The sequence below is a fragment of the Callospermophilus lateralis genome, chromosome 3, assembly GCF_048772815.1.
Source record: "Callospermophilus lateralis isolate mCalLat2 chromosome 3, mCalLat2.hap1, whole genome shotgun sequence".
NCBI lineage: Eukaryota > Metazoa > Chordata > Mammalia > Rodentia > Sciuridae > Callospermophilus > Callospermophilus lateralis.
In genome coordinates this window covers 70,260,077-70,284,031 of record NC_135307.1, presented here as the reverse complement: position 1 = coordinate 70,284,031, position 23,955 = coordinate 70,260,077, and the positions used below count along the sequence as shown (strand labels likewise).

Below are 23,955 nucleotides of genomic sequence, written 5' to 3'. Positions count from 1 at the left end.
GATCAATTTTTTCTTTTCTTTCCAGCTCCATCTTCCTCATTCCTACTTGAGAAAAGTATAACAACCAGAAAATACTGAACTTGATAAAGAATAATGTTTAGGACTGTAGTATAGATGAAGAATTGTATATACTAACTCCTTGAAAGGAAAGAGTAATTTGGGTCTGACAAAAAAATTTAAATGTACTTATTATTTGTATTTCCTTACAGAATAATACTACTATATTGTTTCTCTTATTTAAACCCTTAGTATCTAGGGTAAAGTTTAAAATATATTGTCTACATCTATCATAATTAAAGCTTTCCACTATTCAAAAATAATTTCAAGACATTTTTATGGAAATTACTGGTCTTGGACTGCCACAACAAATCATTTAATCTTACCAAATTGTAGTCTCAATATATATCAGCACTTAGTTTTTTTAAATTTTTAATTTATCAGCCCTTATTAATGACAAATTTTTGCATATTTATGTGTAAACTTTTTGTGGTTTTGGTTTTCGTCTTATTCTGTTTTATTTTCTTAGTGGTGCTGGGAATGGAACCCAGTGTTTTAAGCATGCTAAGCAAGCACTCTTTTTTGTTTTGTTTTAATTAGTTATAAATGACAGGAGAATGCATTTATGCACTTTGATATATCATATATAGATGGGACATAATTTCTCATTTTACTGAGTGTGTATGTTGTAGAATCATATTGGTCATGCAGATATATATATATATATACATGTTTCATTCTACTATGTTTCCTATTCCCACATCCCCTCCCCTCTCCTCCCTTTTCTTCCCTAAGGTAACGCTATTCTTCTCTCGTGTTTTTGGCCTTGCTTTTGAATCTGAAAAATAGAATCTGTAACTTCCTAGAAACCTGATTAGCAACTAATAAAATCTCACATAAACAATCTTTATTGCACTAAATCCAAAATTAAAATGGACACAAAATTTTAAAATTAGAATGGTCAAATCAAACATTTGACTTACTTGTGAAGTGCATTTTGATTCTCTTAATTGTCTTACTGTCCCTTTTTCTCCACACTCAGCATCTGTTACATGAGAACAAACTGTTTTTCTTTTTGCAATTTTATTATAAAATAAAACACATTAGTTTAACCATATGAAACTGCCAATATTTAACTCTGTTAGTCTACCAAAATGGCAATTTCATGTTTCAATCCAATAATATAAATAAGAGAATAAAATATAATATAAACAGTTTAACAAACAAAATTATAAAGAGAACCCTCATGTAACCACATCAAGTAAAGAAATAAAACATCACAAGCACTCCAAAAGGTCCTATATTCTCCATGTCCTTCTCTTAGAGGTAATCCCTATCCAGACTTTTGTGATAATTTTTTCCTAATTTGTTATATATGGTTTTATCATCTCAATAACATATTTTCCTGTTTTAAAAATTTTATATCATGAAATTAATATGTCCTATCTCTTGCTTTTGTTTACTTTTTTTTTTGTTTGAGTAACATAAGCTTGTGAGATTCATCCATTCTGTAGTACATGACATAGTTTTCTTACTGATATAAAGTATTCCATTGCACAAATAGGACATTATGTATCTATACATTCTACTGCAAATGGGTATTTAGGATGTTTCCACATTAAAACTATTACAAATAATAACATTATTTTGATATAATTGATATAATTGTATGTATATACTTGTATTTCTTTAAGTATATGCCTAGAGGTGGAATTATGAGGAATAGAGTATGTGCATTTCTCAAGACCAGATGCCAACCTTTTCTAATGTAGTTGTACTAATTTCCACTGTGACAACTAGCCACCTTGGAAATCATTCAATCTCATCAGACAAATTAGCTCTAATTTATTAAAGACAATTCCTACCAATAGTTTGAAAGTTCCTATTGTCCTGTATTCTCATCAAAACTTAATATTGTGAGACATTTTGAATTTTGCTAATTCGGTAAACATGTAATGATAACTCAATGTGGGTGGTTTTTTTTCAGTTCCATGATTTGCTGAGTATCTTTTCATGTTTATCTGCCACAAACGTTTCTTTCTCTTTTTAAAATACCTAGTCATATTTTGCATATATTTCTAATTGGGTTATCTTTTTCTTCTTTTGTAAAAGTTCTGTATATACTTTCAAATTACTCTTTTTAGAGCTTTCTGTATTGCAAATATATCCTCTGGCTTGATGATGCACCTGATACTCTTTTAGGGTATCTTTTGATAAACAAAAATCTTAATTTTAATGTGGCCAAATTCATCAATTTTTCTTTTATGACTGAGCTTTTTAATTCCTGTTTAAGAGATCTTTCTCTATATTGAAGTCAATATTATTCTATCTGATCTTCTGAAAGCTTTCTTGTTTTTGTCTCCTGCATTTAAATAAAAATTACTATTTTCATTACATATTAATTTCTTCAAATTTTGGGTCTAAAGATTATTGAAATAAAAATTTTTATCTCAAAATAATTATATGACTTCTTGTGTATGAACAACAGGTAGAGTTATGCCAGCTATATGCAGTTCCCTGCATTGTTTGATTAATTATTTGTCCTTGTTTAACACTGTTGGTTTGGTATATAGAGAGAATTATAAATAGCTAGAACAGATCACCCGTACAGGTAAGTTAAGTTTTTATCTTAGAAGAAAGCAAGGAGACTAATCATTTGTGTACAATAAACATATTGTGTTGGATCTCCTAGTAAGAGTAAGAGAAAAAGACTCTAAGTATATAATTGTTCTAAAATGCATACATTAACAGAATTTTCCCGGGATCAGAAAAAGCCATCTTTAAAACTTCAAAATAAAAGTCAATAATCCAAGAAGAAGAGAAAAAGACTTCCACATGGCATAATAAATTAAATAATTATTGTGAATTACTAGATTACCAAAATACGTATGCATGTATGCACTTAATATACAATATATACTCACGTTTATTTTTATATATTCATGTATACATGTATATACATAACTATACAAACATGCATATTGAAATGTATATGGAGAGAAAGAAAAATAAATTATATTTTCAAAGATATGAAGTTTCAATAGCTAGCTCATTTGAGAATAATAAATTCATGCATATACACTGTGATCTTTCTGTGACTTTATTCAAAGAAAATTGTCCAAGATACTAATATATCAATGCAAAAATATAATAACATTATTTATAATAGTAAAAAACAGGAAATTGAAAAGAATTCAATGTGAAAGAATGGCTAAATAATGGCATATCCACACAATGGGACATTATACAGTCATTACTAATAAAAACTAATTAATGACATGTAGAAATAACCTCAATAATTTATTATGAAGGGAAAAAGGATGCAAAATTATATACATAGTATAATTAAAATTTGGAGGGTAAAAGAACAAAACAAACATACGCATAGAAAAAAAGACTAAAAGAATATACACTGGTATGTATCATGTCTATTATTTCTGGGTGGTAGTATTTTTTATATTTTTTTGTATTTCAAAATTTCTACATTTACTTAATATTACATTTACTTAATATTTAGAGGGAATATGTTTTAAAACCAGGCATGCATGATCAATTATACAGAGATGTAAACAATCCAAATAATTCTAGTATAAAAAACTGATGTAATTTATTATCCTTATTTATTAGGAAAAATATGAATAGCAAATACCTGTTTGTCTTTTTTCAAACCACTGATTGTTGTTTGATCGTTTCTGAGGACTTAACAATCTAAAATGCAATGCATATAATTTTTATATTATTTTGAATTGATATTCACAAATTGCAGAAATTAAAGTTTTTTTTATTGGGGGCAGGTAGGGGTGGGGATTGAAACCAGGACCTAGTAGCATGCCATGTAAGTCCTCTACCACTGAAATACATCCTCACCTCTTTAAGAATTTTCTTATTTTAAAAAATTACCTGAACTGCATAAAATTTTGTGAACTTTTAATAGCAGTAACATGTGAACATTTTGAATTGTTATTCACACCAGAATCATTAAATACCTGAAAGAAAAAAAGAAAGCATTGAATTGACTACATACGATGTGGGGAGAAAGGTACACTCATACATTGCTGGTGGGACTACAAATTGGTACAGCCAATAAGGAAAGCAGTATAAAGATTCCTTGGCAATCTGGGAATGGACCCATCTATCCCTCTCCTCAGTCTATACCTAAAGGACTTAAAAACAGTATACTACAGGGACACAGCCACATCAATGTTTATAGCAGCACAATTCACAATACCTAAACTTTGGAGCCAACCTAGATGCCCTTTCAGTGGATGAATAGATTAAAAAAAAATGTGGCATATATACACAATAGAATTTTACTCATCATTAAAAGAGAATAAAATCATGGCATTTGTAGGTAAATGGATGGCATTGGAGAAGATAATGCTAAGTGAAGTTAGCCAATCCCTAAAAACCAAATGCTGAATATTTTCTCTGATATAAGGAGGCTGACTCATAGTGGGGTAGGGATGGGGAGCATGGGAGGATTAGATGAATTCTAGATAGGGAAGAAGGGTGGGAGGGAAAAGGAGAGGCAGGGGATTAGCAAGGACCATGGAATGTGATGGACATCATTATCTGAAGTACATGTATGAAGACTCGAATTGGGTATCAACATACTTTATATACAAACAGAGATATGAAAAATTGTGGTATATTGTGGGAGACCAACCTTACATGTGACTGAGTCACACTCCCCGACTGGGTTCTGAGGTACTCAGTCACAGAAATGTGGCAGAGCTTTCCCCACCCTTCTTGGGTTCGAGGGACAGTGTCTTGTGCATGGGTGTGTCTTGCTACAGCCCCATGGGTGAAGCTATGCTCACCTGCTCCTTTGTAATATAACCCCTTGCCCTGTTTAGGATAGAATCTTCCATGGAAGAGCCTTGTGTGTCCCCTTCTCTTACTGTGTCCTTGGGTGTGGCCTACCCAGGTGTCAGTCAACCTGCTGACAGTGGACATCATGAAGATAGACTCAGCCCTCTTAAACCTGACCCCTTGCCTCATTTGAATAGCTTCTCCTCAATAAAAGGGGTCAGCGTGTGCTCTCACTCTCTCTATTCCTGCGGACCATTAAGGTCAGAGGAGCCGTCACAGTAACCCCAAAGAAAAAGATATTTGTGTCTCTTGTGTGGTTATTTTGCACAGCCCAGTCAGCCCAGTTTAACTGGAGTAAACTCTGAGCCTTTTAGTCGAGAGAACAGAAACCCGGCAGTATATATGTGTAATAAGAACTGCAATGCAAAAAAAAAAAAAAAAAAAAGTACATGTAAAAAGGCATGAATTGAACATACTTTATATACAAAGATATGAAAAATTGTACTCTATATGTGTAATAAGAATTGTAATGCATTCCGCTGTTGTGTACTTAAAAAAATAAAATCAATAAAACTAAAAAAAAAAAAACAATAAACATTTGCGAAAGCTATACAAGGTTCTCTCATTTCATTGGCATTTCAACCTTATCATCATCATTAGCAATATAATGCTTATACACATTAATTGAAACTACTACATATAAGACATACAAATACTGGAAAACAAATTCAAAACCCTCAATGAATTTGATGTTTATAATAAATATAATAACTATTTTTATAACAGTTAAGGTAAATCTTTTTAAAATTTATTCCCTTCATATTATAACTAATTAAGAAAATCTTGCCATTTCTCAATTGATGATCTGCTCTGTGTCCCTCTATCCTCTAAAATCTTTAAAACAGAATACAGAAAAGTAAAACAACAAATTAAAAGATTGAAGCCTGAACTTTCTTTTTTATTTACATATGAAAGAGCTAATACTTCATTTTTAACTTCAAATAAAATTTGTTTTATATTAACATGTAAGCCACTGCTTTATTATGTTCATTTACAGCCTTTAATTTTCCCTAAAAATATCTGGCTTAAATGGAAAGTTTATTTCATTGTTTTTGTTATGATATATGTTCTGCCAATTTTTGCTTTGCATAATTTGGTGCAACATGGTTTTTATGATTTCTCAATGAACTGTTCTCTTTAAAAAATAAGAAATATATATATCCTTGCTAATGCTTTTCATCTTGAACTCCATTTAATATGACATTGTTATTTCTATATATTGTTACACTTGCTTTTTTGTTTGTATTTGCCTGATACATACTTTCCATTTTTTATTTTTAGCCTTTATTTGTAAAATTGTTTCAGCTATTCTGTTTTAATAGTATGTAACTGTATTTTTAAAATATATCCCATACAAGTACCTCTGTCTTCTAATAGTGGTTTAACCCAGTCAGATTTTTATGATTGTTTATCTGTTCAGAACTTTTTCCAGCATCTTGTTTGTTTTCTATCTAAATGCTAACTGTTGTTTCCACTCTGTTGACCTAATTTTTATCTTTTTTCTTTTACTTTTAAAAAATTTACACCTTCCATTTCTCTTCTGATGATTTTCTTAAATATTTGACATACAGACATAAATTTACATTTTTCCAGAATGTATACTTAATCAGCATTTATATTTTCTCCCTACATCTACTACCCCTCCACCACCAAAAAATTAAAAACATCGGTAAACATTTGCTTTCCTCATTTATCTACCTTCATCCCATATTAAAATCATCTGTAATTTTAGATTTCTATAATACATATTTAGACTTAAGTTTCATTTTAGTGTCTGTATTAATTACAAATAAGTGAAAGGACAAATATTTTTTTCATTGAGGAATTCCCTCTGGACTGTTTTCAAGGGAAAAATAAAGATATGCAATATCAGCAGTTAGTTATTTGGTTGGTGTAGTCCTTATTTTTCACAGGCATCAAGAACCACCCAGGACATGAGCCAGTTTCTCTTACCCATGCTCCCCTACTCACTGCTTCCACCTGGAGTCAGTCATCCCATTACTGAGGCTGACCAAAGGCAAAGTAGAGAAACAAAGATGAACATGAGTTAAGTTACTTAACTCCCTCTGAAGGAGCCCAACAAATTATCCTATTGATTGTCCCTGGATCTCTATTTTGTTAACAGAATTATCCTATGCATGTCCCAGGCTATAATTTCCTTCTTCAATCCAATCAGTGTTTCTTCTTCCAGAGATTTTTCAAGTTTTTGGTTTAATAGATATAGGGCTTGGTATTTTAAAATATTTTTTCCATTATTTTGAAAGCACTGGAGCATATTGTAGTCTATATTCAGAATGTCATATTCAAATTTTAATTTTTTTAGATCCCAAAGGTTATGCTAATGGCTGATTTAACTGCACACACACATCTCTGTCTCAAGTGTAGTACATTACTCTCATTTAACAAAAGCAAGTATTTAATCTATATTATTTAAAAAGAAATACCTACATGTGGATCTTTTTCCTTTTGTCTGAAGTCAATATTGGCAAGATTTGACTGCTGCACAAAACTTTCTTCTTTTTTATCTAGATTATTAAGTAATACTACTTAAAATCAATTCTGAAGATAGAATCAAACATCAACTCTGACTTTTTTCTCATACTGAGGATTGAACCCAGGGCCTTATGCACACTAAGTTTGCACTCTACCACTTAGCTACAACCCTGGTCCTCATCTCCACCACTTAATCTAACCTTATCATTTAGACAATCAAGTCTATATGAATATTAAATTTTAATTTAAGTACACAATTTTTAAACATCACATCTCTTAATTTATCACTCTATATTCACTATGATAGCAATTAAATATGAAATGATAAAATGACCAACTGACAAAACTGTATCTTTAGAATCCATAACCAAAAAAGACCAAGTAATAATAGTAATGATGGAGGGGAGACAGATAATATAGTTAAACTAGTTAATCTATGGACCCTTGAATGAAATCTAATTCAAATGTCTCAATGACCAAGTCTCAAACACTATTAACACAAGTATGCTACCCATAGAAATCATACATATGACAATATAATTCCTCAAATAAAAATATGTAATTACTTATATTCCTCTGACAGCTGAGCAATCCAACCAGAACACATTTTATGTAAAAAGTTTCCTTCTCAGAGGGAAAAAATATGTAGAGAAGACATTTCTTGTTTGCTCTCCAACTCAAAGCAGTACTTTCCTGAGTCTGTAAGTCTCCAGTACTGTTTGTTCTTGCTCACGTCAAATGATAACTAAAATTTATTTTTATTTCTCCTTCTGTGGGTTTACCCAAACAAATAAAGTTATTAAATAATAAACAATTCTGTACCTGTAACTCTTGGTTCTGAAGAATGCATCTTTTTTGGTCTTACTAATTTATGAGGTTCATAAGGAAGAAATAATTGAGTGCTTTGAGGGATTTTATTCAATACAAGCATATGCTCATCTTTTTCAAAAATTCTAAAGAGAAGAATAGATTACATTAAATATGAGCTAAGTAAAAATTAACATATTCTGAAGCTAGAAGGGATATTTAGATACTATGTAGTTAAAATCCTCCACTTTGCAAATAATGAAACTAAGTTCCAGAGATTTTTTTTAAAGAGAGAGAGAGAGAGAGAGAGAGAGAGAGGGAGAGAGAATTTTTTTTTAATATTTATTTTTTAGTTTTTCGGTGGACACAACATCTTTTGTTTGCATGTGGTACTGAGGATAGAACCCGGGCCGCACACATGCCAGGCAAGCGCGCTACCGCTTGAGCCACATCCCCAGCCCCAGTTCCAGAGATTTTTAACAGACTTTTGTACAATATTATTAAATTACTTGATAATAGCGTCAGAGCTAAAACACCTTTTCTGAATAAGTCCAGTAGTCTTCGAATAAATGCTATCAAAATACACTGATTCTACCTTATCAATTTAGGATACATGATAAGTTTCCCAGTACCGAACTTTATATATACATACATAGACAAATTTAACACCTTTTCCATCTTAACTAAGCAAGCATTTATTACACATTGTAGCTTTTTTTCCTCCTGTGGTGGATTTAACCCAGGAGTACTTAATCACTGAGCTACATCTCCAGTCCTTTATATTTATTTTTAAAATTTTGAGACAAGTTATCTCTAAGCTGCTTAGGGCCTAAGTTGCTGAGGCTGGTCTCCAACTTGCAATCCTCCTGTCTTAGTCTCCCAAGGCATGCACCCCCACACTCAGCTGTGGCCTAACTTTTGCAGTGTGAGGTATGATAGCAAAACTAGCATAAATTTATTTTTCCTTCTTCACAATTTCATGGACAGATAAATCTAATCACAGATCTTGGCATCCTAAGCATATAACTGTTTTTTTTCCCTTATGTTAAGAACTTTCACCTTTTCACTTAAATAAAGCATTTTACAGCTTCTATTCAACATATCCAAATTGCCAGAATCACTAATCTTTCACTTTGGGGTCATTTTTAAGTAAAATAAGGGTTACTTGAACACCAGCGCCATGATAATATAACATTCAATGGGATAATTGAAATGGCCACTAAGTAACTAACAGGCAGGTAATGTATACAGTTTAGACATACTGAACAAAGTGATGATTCACATCCCAGGTAGGATAGAGTACAATGACATGAAATTTCATTAGACTATTCAGAACAGCATGCAATTTAATTGTTTATTTCCAGAATTTTCTATCTAATATTTCTGGATCATGGTTGACTACAGGTAATTGAAATCATGGAAAGCAAAACCATGAATAAGGGGGTGCTACTGTATACACTGAGTAAAAAATGACTAAATATTTATATAAGTTCCTCTCAATATACAGAATTTTATGTTAAAACATTGTTGGCAAAGCAAAATTCTGTATGTTTGCCTATTTTTTTAAATCAATTTCATCATAAAACTAAATACATACTGCCATAGATACGATATGTGGGAGTGCAACATGTTAGGGAGGAGGTCAAGCAAATAATAGATCCAAGGAAGTGGGTTCAGGGGAATAAACTCTTCAAGAAGAGTGTGTTGAAAAATCAACACAAAGGCAATGAAGACTGAGGAATGGAAATTTAGAATGAAAAAAGGGCACAGGCAAAAAGAAAAAAAAATAGAAAGTAGATCAGAAACAGCAAGAGTAACACATCTATTTTTCTTTAAGAGAAAAATTAATGACTTTTTCTTCATGATTCCATCACTAAGGTCTATTTGATCAAAAAACAGGACAAAAAAACAAGGAAACATATGATGTCATGGATTAAGTCACAATTATAGGCTCATCTACACTCTCCATGATAAAGAAAGAACTAAACAAGTTGGTGACAAGATGATAAAAGGTGGATTGTGCATCAGATGTGCTGTTGCTACCCTCTCTCCCTCTACAATTATAATATCCTCAGCCTCACTAAAGCATACTAAATAATAATAGTTCAAAATATTTAAATTAATATTTTAAAAAATATTTTATTGGGCTGGGGATGTGGCTCAAGCGGTAGCGCGCTCGCCTTGCATGCATGTGGTCCGGGTTCGATCCCCAGCACCACATACAAACAAAGATGTTGTGTCTGCCGAAAACTGAAAAAATAAATATTAAAATTCTCTCTCTCTCTCTCTCTCTCTCTCTCTCTCTCTCTCTCTCCTCACTCTCTCTTAAAAAAATATATTTTATTTTTTAGTTATAGTTGGATACAATAGGTTTTTTAAATTTATTTATTTTTATGTGGTGCTGAGGATCGAACCCAGGGCCCCACACGTGCTAGGCGAGCACTCCACCACTGAGCCACAACCTCAACCCCTTAAATTAATATTTTTCATAAGAAATTAATAGAAGATAACCTGCATGACAAAGGTGTAGAAAACATACATTGGAGAAAAGATAGCCTCTTCAACACATGATGCTGGGAAAACTGGAAATCATATGCAGCAAAATGAAATTAAATTCCTCTCTCTCATCATGTACAAAACTCAACTCAAAATGGATCAAGGACCTAGGAATTAGACCAGAGACCCTGTGCCTAATAGAAGGAAAAGTAGGCCCAAATCTTCATCATGTCAGATTAGGTCCTGACTTCCTTCATCAGACTCCTAAAGCACAAGAAATAAAATCAAGAATCAATAAATGGAATGGATTCAAACTAAACAGCTTCTTCTCATCAAAGGAAAAGATAAATAACATGAAGACAGAGCCCACAGAGTGGGAGAACATCTTTACTAGACACACATCAGATAGAGCACTAACTTCCAGGATATATAAAGAACTCAAAAAACACCAAAAAAAACCAAATAACCCAATCAACAAATGGTCTATGAAACTGAATAGACACTTCTCAGAAGAAGATATACAATCCATCAACAAATATACAAAAAAATATTCAACATCTCTAGTAATTAGAGAAATGCAAATCAAAACTACTCTAAGATTGCATCTCACTCCAGTCCGAATGGCAATTATCAAGTATACAAGCAACAAAAAATGCTGGGAGGATGTGGGGAAAAGGTACGCTGCAAATTGGTGCAATCACTCTGGAAAGCAGTATGGAGATTCCTCAGAGAACTACGAATGGAACCACCATTTGACCCAGCTATCCCACTCCTCTGTCTATACCCAAAGAACTTAAGATCAGCATACTATAGTGATACAGCCACATCAATTTTTATAGCAGCTCAATTCACAATAACAAAACTGTCTGATCTGGATGCCTTTCAATAGATGAACAGATAAAGAAACTGTGGTAAATATATATACACAACGGAATATTACTCAGTATTAAAAGAGAATAAAATTCTGGTATTTGCAGGTAAATAGATGGAGTTGGAGAATATCATGCTAAGCAAAGTAAGCTAATCCCCCAAAACCAAAGGCTGAATGTTCTCTCTGATAAGTGGATGCTGATCCATAATGAGGGGAGGGGGCATGGAAAGAATGAAGGGACTTTGGATTGGGCAAAGGGGAGGGAGGGAAGGAGAACAGGAATGGGGGTAGGAAAGATGGTGGAATGAGAACATTATTACCTTAGGTATATATATGACTGCACAAATTGGTGACTCTACATCATGTACAACCAGAGAAATGAAAAGTTGTGCTCCATTTGTGTACAATAAATCGAAATGCATTCTGCTGTCATGTATAAACAAAAAAAAGAGGATAGAATACAGAATCAAACTTTTAGATGCAGAATCTCTGGTCACATAAAATTCAATTTTAAAATTTACCTATACCTTTCTTTCAATTCCTTTCTCTTTTCTGTACTTTTTTTCTTTTCTTCAAGAGTTTCTGAAAGATTCTTGGTTTCATAAAGTCTTGCAATCAGCTAAAAAGAAAAATGGAAAAGGAAAATGAAATAATTACCTGCAAAGAAGAACTTTTATCTTAATTAATGAATATGATTTTTTTCTGTAGAATCACAAGATTTGTATTTTTGGCAGAATTTACTATCTTCTATTGAAAGTCATTAAGAGTTACACGAATATTAAATCATACCCCTTTAACTTTTCCTTACTACTAAATTTTCAATCATAAATATCAATAATTTCCATTTTTTAAAAGAATAATCATAAGCAAAATAGACATTGAATATTTACATAGGGACATAGTTATCACATATTTTAAAGGAAATAGCATCCATTTTTCTCTCATTATTAAAATTATATTGCCGGGGGCACTGGGGTTGTGGCTCAGTGGTAGAGTGCTCGCATAGCATGCATGAGGCACTGGGTTCGATCCTCAGGACCACATAAAAAAATAAAATAAAGATATGTGTCCACCTAAAACTAACAAATAAATATTTAGAAAAAAAATAAAATTATATTGATATTATTTTGTACCTTATAACTATGAATGATCACTATAAAATCTAATTTTCAAAAAATTTAGAAAATTTAATTTTCAATTTTTTCTCAAAATTCATAAAATGATTTTGATGAGTTCTTGTATGTATGTGAATCAAAGCCACAATTCAATGGATGATACTAAAAATATTCAATAAAACCTTAAAAACTTAACTGTTTCTAGACTGGCTTCCTAAAAATTATAAACTACAGTTGTAAATTTTGCAAGATTAAATTATTTAAACTATTTACTGTTCACCTTTTTGAAAACACTGTTACTTTTTCAATGCTTTTAAATTCCTGTTACAGGGCCAGAGGTATTAGGTACCAGTGGATCAAATCCAGAGCCTAGTATACATGAGGCCTTGGGTTTAACCTACTGCACCACAAGTCAGTAAGTAAATTCCTCTTAACCTACATCTTGATCCTTCTTCAGGCCCTCCCAAAAGCCAACCTATTCCCCCAAATTCAGAGTTAAATAAATTCCACACCTGAAATACATTTTGGCTTCAAAGTGATCTAAAGCTTATCAATTGGCCTTTGTCCACATTGAGGCTATCTTAACAGCTTTTCTAAGGTGTCTACTAACACACTATTATACAATAATACATATTTTAGAAACAATAACAAAATATATACCTTGTTTAATGAATTAATTTCCATTTCTGCTTCATCTGCTTCTTTCTTCAATTCAGATGAACTTTTGGTAAAACTGTTGGCATGTTTGAGGATATCTTGTGTTTTACATCTCAGATTAACTCTTTTTATGTTAAGGAACTATGCTGTGCAAGTAAACCTTACATTTAAAATAAATGTACTATGTCAGAAATAGTTAATATTATATAATGTCATTTATATGTGTGGTATATATAAGCAATAAGCACTGTTTCTGAAACAGGTAAGATTAATATAAATATTTGGCAGACTAATGAAGATAAGTTAGTATTGATCTCTATTAACTTAAAAGTAACATCCATCAAAAATATTTGTTAGAACTTTTTCATTCAGTTAAATATTTTCACAAGGTGTTATTTGGTTTTTTTAAACTAAGTTCACTGTGTCATTGGGATGACTAATAAAATATAATAAATTCAGGTCCCAATTTAACTTTTTATGCTTCCATCATGTATTATTCCAAAATCAACATTAAAAATCCACCCAATTTCCCTTTTCTTGCCTTATAAGGTTCATCAATGCACCCTGTAAAACTGAGAACTTTCATCTGGACATTCTGTTTAGGGAGGATTTAGACTCAATTTCAAGTAGAAAATTTATCTGCTATTAATAGACATCCTACATAATTATTAATTAACACAATTACTTAAGTTCCTTTATTATCTATCTAGAATTTAGAAATGAATAGAAGAGTAACAGTGAACAAGAACTCTAGAGAAATTTTATCAGAACTTCCTATCCTGCCTTAAAAATATGTGACTTATATGATAGAACAAACATTTCAGGTGAATATTATTTATAAAGCTAAGTTATTACCAAAAGTATCAGTTTAAATTTTTAGAAATAGATATTTAAATCCTAATCTTTAATTCTTCCTACCTCCATCTACCTCTTCTTGTTTGACATGCAACTTTACATCTCATCCCAACTCATATCCAACTCCCTTATACTTTCTGTACTTCATCTACCAACTAACCTCTGCCCTTTCCCACTAAGAAGTTAATGCAGAGATAAACAACAAATGTTCATAAAAATATAATAGGCTCAAACCAAAACATGAAGGATAAAAAGCAGCAGAGGAGATAAAAGAATGGTTTAGGATGAAACAGAAAGGAAGCAAGGTAGAATACAGGGATAAAGAAGACTTAGTACAAACATAGGAGTTATAATCTGATAGAAAAGCATATAAAGGATTGTGGAGGTTGAAAGAGGATTAAAGTTTCAAGTTCAGCATCAGGAAAGATCTCTCTGACAAACAGGTGAGACTTAGACCAATTAAGAATTACTTAAGCATCTATTACAGTGATACTGTATTAGAATTCTTTATTTGTCTTTCTCCTCTACTAAACTGTGAGCTCTTTGCAAGAGAGCTTTGTAATTTCTTCAGTACTGCCTGACACAAGGTAAGTACCCAATGAATTTTTAAATATTAGTGAATAATTGTTGACTCACTTCCTTACCATCATCTATCATAACAAGTAATAATTAATCAATTTAATCAGAACTTCTTTGATAAGACAAAGCAAGATGACATTTTCATTAGTTTGATTGTTGATACGCCACTTTAAAGCCAAATACATATACAATTTTATTCCCCTTAAAATTACTTACTTTTGATCACATGTACATGAGAACTAATCCCAAAAGACCTTAAAGTGACCTTTAAAATCTGAATTAAACACAAAAACAAATCTATGAAGCTCTCACCAGGAAAACAAAATAATAATTAAAATACAGAAACAATACTTATCTAATAAAATTATAAATAGAAATACTATTGTGGATACATGTGTAATGTCCACTTGGTAAGTGATGGAAAGGGTGCAGGCACTGAAAAAAAGTCATAGTTGAGACTGATTTATTATATTCTTCTCAGTACAAAGATATAATAATTAAAGCAACATATTACAGAAAGGTTAATACCTAGAAATTCCATAAGAATAGTTTCATTCATTTTTAGTTGTTCAGAACATGCCAACACTCTCTTTTGAATTTCTTCATGTTCTCTTTTCTTCTCATAATATTCACGTGAAAAGGGTGTTTCTGAATATTTTAGTTGGTATTGCTTCAAAACTTCTTTATACTGACATACATAATCATGATACATTTTTCTGTTAAAAATAAATGATGTAGAATAAATCTAAAAACCTAATAAATATCACTTGTTAAAGTCTCCTAAATTAAGTATAAAAAGCAATTCAAACATCTATTTGTATTTCCCTCATTATTGTCTGTCCTTCAACTTTCTTTAACCCCAAGACACTTCTCAGCTACACTTTTTTTATTCCTCACCTGGTTAATCTTCTTCAATTTAACTTCCACTCCCACCAGTATAATGACATTATTCTTTCCATGGTCATCAATGATCTAAATTGTCCAATCAAATGATCTCTTTTTCATGTTCATCCTAACTGACATTGCAGAACTAGGTTCTTTTAGTCACACCTTTTTTTCCCCACATTTTTTATTGGTGCATTACAGTTGTACATAATGATGGGATTTGTTGTTACATATTCATTCATGCACAGGATATAACAATATAATTTGGCCAATATCAGTTATACCTTCTTAAATATCTATGCTCCCTGGGTTCTGACCTCTGTAACTATGCCTTTTAAATCTCCTTTAATTTTCTTTAGCTGAAACTATTACATGAAGTCACGTTCTGTGTGTTAAAACTCTGGGTTCATAATCATTCATGTATACCCCACAAGTATTCTTATGAAAAAAATTTGAGTCATTTGGAGGAACTCTTCTATATCAATTCAACTAATAATGGGTGACCATCTATTTAGGCACAAGTCGTAAGTGAGGCATTATTCTTACAAAAGAATATTAAGACTTCTTTCTTATTTGACCCATACGGACAAAGGAGTTGATTACTACTGCCTATGTGCCAAAACTTTGTGATGGGGTAGGGGAGGAGATACTGAGGATTGAATCTAGAGCCTTGCATGTTAAGCAAGTGCTCTACCACTGAGCTACATCCCCAGGCTGCCTATGTGCCAAATCTAATCCATCCTCTGTTGTCTGTGAACTAAGAATGGTTTTTAAATTATTGAAAAAAACTCGAAATATACTCCATGTCATAATAAAATTATATGAAGTTCAAATTTCACTATCCAATAAGGTTTTATTGGATCATATCTCATTTATTTATATATGGCCTAAAGCCATCTTGTACCACATAGTAGAGTTGAGTTACAATACTTACTATCTGGTATTTTACAAAAAATGTTTGCCAATCATGATCTATAACACTGAAAGTACTCAATACAGTTCTTCACAGAAAATATACCCTCAGCCTCAGTGTTAGGGACTGCACCGAGAGCCTCACTCATTGAGCTATACATCCCCAGTCCTACAGAAAATATATTCCTGAATCCTCTTTTTACCAAATTCTGGTTTCAAAAATAATATTCATAGTAAACTTTCTGAAAATATATAGTCCTTATATTCCTCAAGATTTTATTTCTTGGATCAAGAAATTTCTTAAAAGATGCTATAATGATTATTCTCCTTAGCAGAGAATAGGAGCAAGTATTCTTAAAACTTCTGGTTTAATAAGTAATGATTAATAAGTACTGGGTCAACAAGTCTGAATTTTAAGAATGATCTAATTTTTTAGTATTGCTAAACTCTGTCCCCTTTAGCAAGATAAAGCAGTTGAGCCCCAAATAAGTTCCTATTCTTCTAAATGTATATTTATAAATTAAGACCCCATTTATATAATAACTTGGGAAAATGGTCCAGGGAGAAGAGAAATACCATTGAAAAATTAGGCCTGGGTCACCTGTTTCATATGAGATTAGCATACCATATTCTATCTTGTTTATACTATATAGTCATATCCACTTCTAACACCTTCCATATAGAAACTTTGGCAGAACACAGCATAGCTAAGTCATGATCAGAAAGTCATTATTCTAATTTATTCTAGCAGTACTAGTCTTCATGAATGCTCAGAACAAGAATGAGAGATCAGAAATAAGTAGCTAGTGCCCCTACTTCCTTCCTACTTCTCAGTACTGATTGTTGAAATGAAGGAAATTATATGCATTTATGAATATGTCAAAATGAATACCACTATTATGTATAACTTAATGCATTAATAAAAACATTAAAAACGGGGACTTTTTTGAAAGAATTTACTGAAAATATTACCACACTCCCCAATTTCCCCTTTTTGAAGACCCAGGAGAAAAATTTCTCTCAAGTCTTGGGAAAAACTTCATAACTTATCCTAAGCACGTAAACTGCTAAGGATTAAAACCAGGGCCTTGAGCATCCTAGGAAAATGTTCTACCATTGAGTCACACCCCCAGCCTCTAATTGAATTTTTTTAAATGAATACTCTGATCATATTTCTTGATCAATGCCTTGACTACTAAGAATTTCAAAGCCTAATTTCTGTACTTTTAACAAACAATATGCAGGACCACACGTAGCCTTGATTTTTTTTAAACACTGTGGTATTATTATACAAATATCTCAAATTCTTTTGGGATTGAAGCAGGATCTATAAATGACAACCTAATAGTCTCCTTCATCTTTTCCACCCTCTGTCTACTCTTTGGATGATAGCATACTTTTGCCTTTCTCCACTTTGCTCCATATGTTTTCCTGAGAAACCTCATCTACATACAAGATTTCTAATGCCATTAAGTCCCAATTTTAAACTTCAGTTCTAACCTAAGACTCATCTTTGAAAATAATGGATTATAGATTTTACATGGGTAGTTATTTTAGGAGGGTTTTTTGTTTGATATTGGGGACTGAAATCAAGGGTGCTTTACCACTGAGCTTTATCCCCGGCTTGCTTTATTTATTTATTTATTTTTATTTATTTATTTATTTATTATTTTTGAGACAGTATCTTGCTAAGTTGCTTAGGGTCTCACTAAGTTGCTACAGCTGCCCTTGAACTTGAGATCCTCCTATCTCAACCTTCAACTTGTTAGGATTATAGGTATGCACCACAAGGCCTTCAACATATGTGTTTCTTAAGTAAAATGTAAAAACTGATAAGTGTTCTCAAATCACTTCAGTTTTTAAAATTAGGTAAAATTTTAATGCTATATATATCATGTTCAAAGTCTCTAACCTGGTTTTATTACATTCATTAATTACATTTAATCCCTAAGATGATGTGATTTTACACGAAGTAAAATAAATTCACATAACTACTGGTATTTCTCCATTAGAATATAACCACTTTACTAAATTAGCAATCTGAAAAACTGAAATTTGACACAAAATCCCTTTTAAAAACCAATACCTCAAATTTTTCAAAATGTTTATTCTACAAATAATTATCCTCCTAAATGTTTGCTTACACTGTTTAGTCATAAATACCATTAATTGAAGAACTTTGCTATAAATGCTGCTGATAGATAAATGGTTTATATCTAAGGCAATATCTCAACATATTCAAGCTTTTACAACAAATATGGAGACCTTCAATGATTCAGTCCAAGATATCACATTTACTTAAAATAATATTCCCTCACAATACACACTTTCTAAATTCTTACAAAGCATGTTCCAGTAATACTAATTTATAAAACTGATACACTTAAGTTAATATATATACTGTACTTGTCTTTTTCAATGGTTTCTTGAAAAATAGTAAATTGGTCCTGCATATAATCTTCATGTTTATGAAAAACATCACATGTTGGCTTCCAGCTATAGAAAAAAGTTATAGTTGTAATTAGCACTTCAGAATGATAAACAAATAAAAAAATTGGCAGAGATAATAAAAAATGAACAAAATTATTTAAAGAGAAATGAATGTGTCTTCCTAGAGAAAACAAGTTTACATCAAGAAAACATTCCCTATGCCACAATGAAATCTACTACTCTGTATAATTAATATGAACCAATTTTTAAAATAATAAATACAACAGTATAAAAAAGAAAAAAATTGCATATCCTATCCCCATCACTATCAATATCCACACACTCATATGCTCAAATATTAATATTCATTAATTTTTACATAAAATTTGTTTTTGAGATATGACAGGGAAAGAAGCAAATATAGCATGGCTGAAACTAGGCCAAAATAGATTATCAAATCAGATAGAATAAAATGAATATTCACCTCATATACTTTTGTTTTATCATATAACTTGAAAACTATTACCAATACAAAAAACTAAAATTACTATATATACCATGGCAGCTTCCATTCTAAGTATTGTTTGAATATTTCCTCTATTTTCATTTTTTTTCCAAATTCAAAAAGTACATATGCAAAATGAAAAAGAAAATAAAAAGTACATATGCCCATTTGGAAGCACAGAAGAGTATACATAAGAAACTATCATACATATTCTCAATATTAAATAACTACTATGATTTTAAAATTGTTTCAAGATTTTGCTACAATTATATATTTTAACATTACTTAGATCATATTCACATAAAATTTATCCTCCTTTATCACTTACTGAAATTATACTTAAATATTTGTCTTAATTTCTTTTCTTTCTTTTTTTTTTTTTTTTTTTTTTTTTTTTTTGTGGTGCTGGGGATTGAACCCAGGGCCTTGTGCATTCCAGGTGAGCACTCTACCAACTGAGATATATCCCCAACCCCTTAATTTCTGATACTTAAAAAATATTCCCCAAAAGGAAAATTTTTTTTTTAAGAGAGGAGAGAGAGGGAGAGGGGAGAGAGAGAGAGAGAGAACTTTTTAATATTTATTTTTTAGTTATCGGCAGGCACAACATCTTTGTTTGTATGTGGTGCTGAGGATCGAACCCGGGCCGCACGCATGCCAGGCAAGCACGCTACCGCTTGAGCCACATCCTCAGTCCCCCAAAAGGAAATTTGAAGGTCTAAGATTATACATGCATATATTCTGAGTATTTAAAAATTCCATAAGAAACATATGCTCACTGAGAAGATATTCACTATAAGCTTTTCAATGTGCATCCTTTGAGGTTTTTCTTAGATATAGATATATCATCATGCATTGGGTTCATATTATGAATAATGATGCATAAACTGCTTTGTTCAATTTGCAATATACTACTAACATTTTCCCATGTCAAACATACACCTATGTCATGATTTTATTGGCTGCCTAGTGTTCAGTCATCTGGATATACCAAAATTCATTTAACCAGTCCCCTAATGTTGAACATTTAGAGTTACTTCCAATATTTTCCTATCATAAAAATGGTTGAAGTAGAAGTCATACAATTCCATGGCAAGAAAAGAAATAGCTTGATTAGAAATTGGACAAAAGACCTAGAGAGATATTTCTCAAAAGAAGTGTTTTTATCTTGAAAAGTTTTAGGTTGGATTCCCTTATACAAACTAAGATCTTAAGCCAGAGTGTAGCTCAGTGGTTCTTGTCTATCATGTATCAAGGTAGCACTTGCTTATCATGCATAAGGCCCTGGATTTGATTCCCAGCACCACATAAACAAAAACACTAAGATCTTGAAAAGTCAAAAAATGGAAATTATTTCAGACTAATAGGACTTACATAGACTACACTAAAATTCTTTATTTATACTAACTATATCTAAGTTAGTGAAATCTCATAATTCAGCACTTAGGGCAATGGTAGAGAACATGCTTAGCATGTACAAGGAAGACCCTGAGTTCAACCCCCAATACCAAAAAACCAAACCAAACCAAAACAAAACAAGCAATGGTGTCTTCAACTATAAACCTAGAAATCTTGAATAAAAAAAATCAAATGGCAATTACTGAAGGTTCATTTCTTTAAAATACTCACTTACTACAGTTGTCTTTGATTTCATTACTATGTTTACAGTAATGAGCAATTTCCTCATCTGTTGTATTTATAGTTTCATGTATCTTACAAATAGTTGATTTGTTTTCTTTTATGTCTTCAAAGCATTCTAAAAGAGGAAATGTTTATTTTCTTACGGTAGAAATTATAAATTCAAAATAAACGAATACAGTAAGAAAACCAGTTTATGTCAACTTACCTAAAAGGAGGACAGCCAGAAAGGAGAGGAAGTGAGGCTTGAGAAGGGAAGGCTCCTGTACTAAAAAGTAGAAAACCACAGCCACCCCCACACCCCCCCCCCAAACTAAGGAGGATTTGTATTTGCAATTGAAGAATGTACGCTGGGCTAGATTAGGTGACACTTGAGGTCAATTCATCTTATGATGCTATAAATTCATGCAAATGTTTACTCATTAATTATATTAACATAAGGATTTTGTTATTGACAAATACATAATTTCTATCAATTAATTATTAAATATACCATCAACTAACTTATTTACCAATGATTTAAGATAAACTTAGTTCTTGAAAATATTAAATAATTTCATAATATTTTATTTTTTGATTGTAGAAAAAAACCAAATTCAATCTTTCTGTGACAATTAAGAAGTTAATAGTTATATTTTTAGAACTAAAATATTTAAAGCATTATATTTATTTAAATTTGCCCAGCTACTTCACTTATATTTACTAGCCAATTCACTTATTTTCAGAATTATTATTCCTGAAAATGTGGCATCAATTCTGGTTCCTAATTTTTGATGATTTCTTTAAAGAGAAACATTTCACTCAAATATTTGAAGTAACCTTGTTATTTGAGAAATATAACATTTTTTAACTGCACCTTAGGGGTCATTGCTGCTTAAAGCAAAATTCTTCACAAAATAATTAAATGCAGAATACACAAAATTACTGAAAAACAGTAGGTGAATCACAACTATTTTGCCTAGGCTAAAAAGCTCATTATTACTGGAGAGAATTAGTACAGAATTTCCAGAATTAGTAGAGAATTTATACTAATAAATTAGTAGAGAATTTCCAGAAGAGTTACAATGCCAACTACAAGTTGCCCTAAACAGGGCAATTATATGCTATATGTCATAAAAATTAAGACAAAAACATCTTTAACATGAAAAACTACTTACTATTAATTCTTTGAATCATGTCTTCTTTAGTACTTATATCTTGCTCATACTGGAAAACTAAAACAATTCTCTTGTGACTTTACTTCATTGTTAAAATGTCGAATAATAATACAGTTACCTATTTATTTTCATTTTATACCTACCAAATTCTAACAAAAGTCTGTCCAGACTGACAAAGAGGCTGTCATTCATCTTGAATACTATGTAAAGAAAATAAAAAATAAGTGAATATACACATGAATATAAAATGAAAATACACATGTATATTCGGTAACAACATTTTAAATATAACATTCTCACAAAAAAATGTGGATGGAGCAAGACAGAGGGTAAGAGACGTTTTCAGTCCACAGCCACCTTCCTGGTAGAGCCCTAAGAGACACTTAGGCAGCTGCTGAACGTCGTTGCATGACTGAGACTAGGGGCAAGGGTGGGCGCCTTCATAATTGTTTATTCCTGGTACTGCAGTAAGTCTTTGAATCTCTGGGGATCCAGACACCTAGACTTCTCAAAAGGGCGTGCCCTGTAAAATAAATATCTGAATATGTCCCTGCTTGGCGTGTGTACTGCCCCGCGCAGTGAAAGTCCTTCACCAACAGCAAGGTGAAACCTAGAAAAGTGGTGCAGGTTTTCATTTACCAATTTGCCTCCCAATAATTTAAAAAAAAAAAAAAAAAATCACACGAGAGCCAACTCGCTGTCCAGAACATGCCAGAGGTGGGGTTCGCAGCTCTGGCTCCCCGTAGACCCGAGGGGCGGCTCGCGGCTTTCAGCGGGAATTCGCTGGCCCGCCCTCCCCTCAGGCAGCGCTGCTGGCCTCTGCCCACCACAAGCCAACCACGACGCCGCGCGCGTCCAGCGCCCGCCACGGGATGAGGCGCCACGTCGCGGGTAGTTCTCCGGAGTAGGGCCAGGCTAGCCACTCCCGCCGCTTTCCTCAGAAACCACCACACACGGTTCCTTTTCCCACCCACCTAAACAGCCCCTCGAAACCCCGACGTCCAAACCCTCTTTCCTTAGGGTCCCAAACTCCACTTAGGGCCCGAGTCGTCAGGAACGTGACCCCAAACCTAACTCGAACGTCTGGAGCCCCGTCCTGCCCTCGCCCCCTTGCGTCAGCGTGGGTAGACCCCGCGGAGCACGCAGCAAGAAGCAGATGGCGTGGAAGAGCGAGATCCCGCTCCCGGCGAGAACAGGGTGGCGATCGCGCAGTCCAGGGCGGTTAAAGAGAACCACAGGAGTGAGTGCAGGGTGAGGTAGCACTCAGAAAAACACAGGGGGTCTGTCGTGAACTCTCCCGCTGCCTTGCAACCTGGTGTTAACTTCAAAGACTATCCAGCCCTCTTCTAACATAATAGATTTAGACAAAAATTGCAGAATAGCAATAAAATTAACTTTAACATGACAATAAGAAACTCATCAATCAGAATTCAGTTTTGAATTCAGCATTTTGCTTCTTTGAAAAGCATAATTCAAACACGTTTTAGTAAACATTTTATGACTACCTCATTTGTTGTTGCAAATAAAGCATATTTTCTGCCTAAAACTGTCACCACTAGGTAATTTATGTTTTAGATTTTTCATGTCGAAGTGAAGAGTGAAGAAAAAAATAATGTAAACAATTTGCCTCAATCCGTTGTTGTTGTTCTCAGGACTGAACCCACGGCCTCAAGTATGCTAAGCACC

At 32.5% G+C, this 23,955-nt stretch overlaps 1 protein-coding gene across 1 annotated transcript in view; it reads right to left on the bottom strand.

Moving 5' to 3' along the window:
* The window catches only part of C3H14orf39 (chromosome 3 C14orf39 homolog), a 33,607-nt gene extending 11,146 nt beyond the window's left edge, over positions 1-22,461 (bottom strand). Inside the window, exons 1-13 of the mRNA XM_076848342.1 lie at positions 22,413-22,461; positions 22,270-22,326; positions 21,104-21,230; positions 18,946-19,035; positions 15,271-15,458; positions 15,135-15,177; positions 13,312-13,432; positions 12,064-12,155; positions 8,185-8,315; positions 7,318-7,394; positions 3,898-3,983; positions 3,647-3,705; positions 981-1,042 (exon numbers count right to left, since the gene is read on the bottom strand). Of these exons, the coding sequence (XP_076704457.1) occupies positions 981-1,042; positions 3,647-3,705; positions 3,898-3,983; positions 7,318-7,394; positions 8,185-8,315; positions 12,064-12,155; positions 13,312-13,432; positions 15,135-15,177; positions 15,271-15,458; positions 18,946-19,035; positions 21,104-21,230; positions 22,270-22,326; positions 22,413-22,461 (1,182 nt within the window). The remainder of the gene's footprint in view (positions 1-980; positions 1,043-3,646; positions 3,706-3,897; positions 3,984-7,317; positions 7,395-8,184; positions 8,316-12,063; positions 12,156-13,311; positions 13,433-15,134; positions 15,178-15,270; positions 15,459-18,945; positions 19,036-21,103; positions 21,231-22,269; positions 22,327-22,412) is intronic.
* Positions 22,462-23,955: the final 1,494 nt, after the last annotated feature.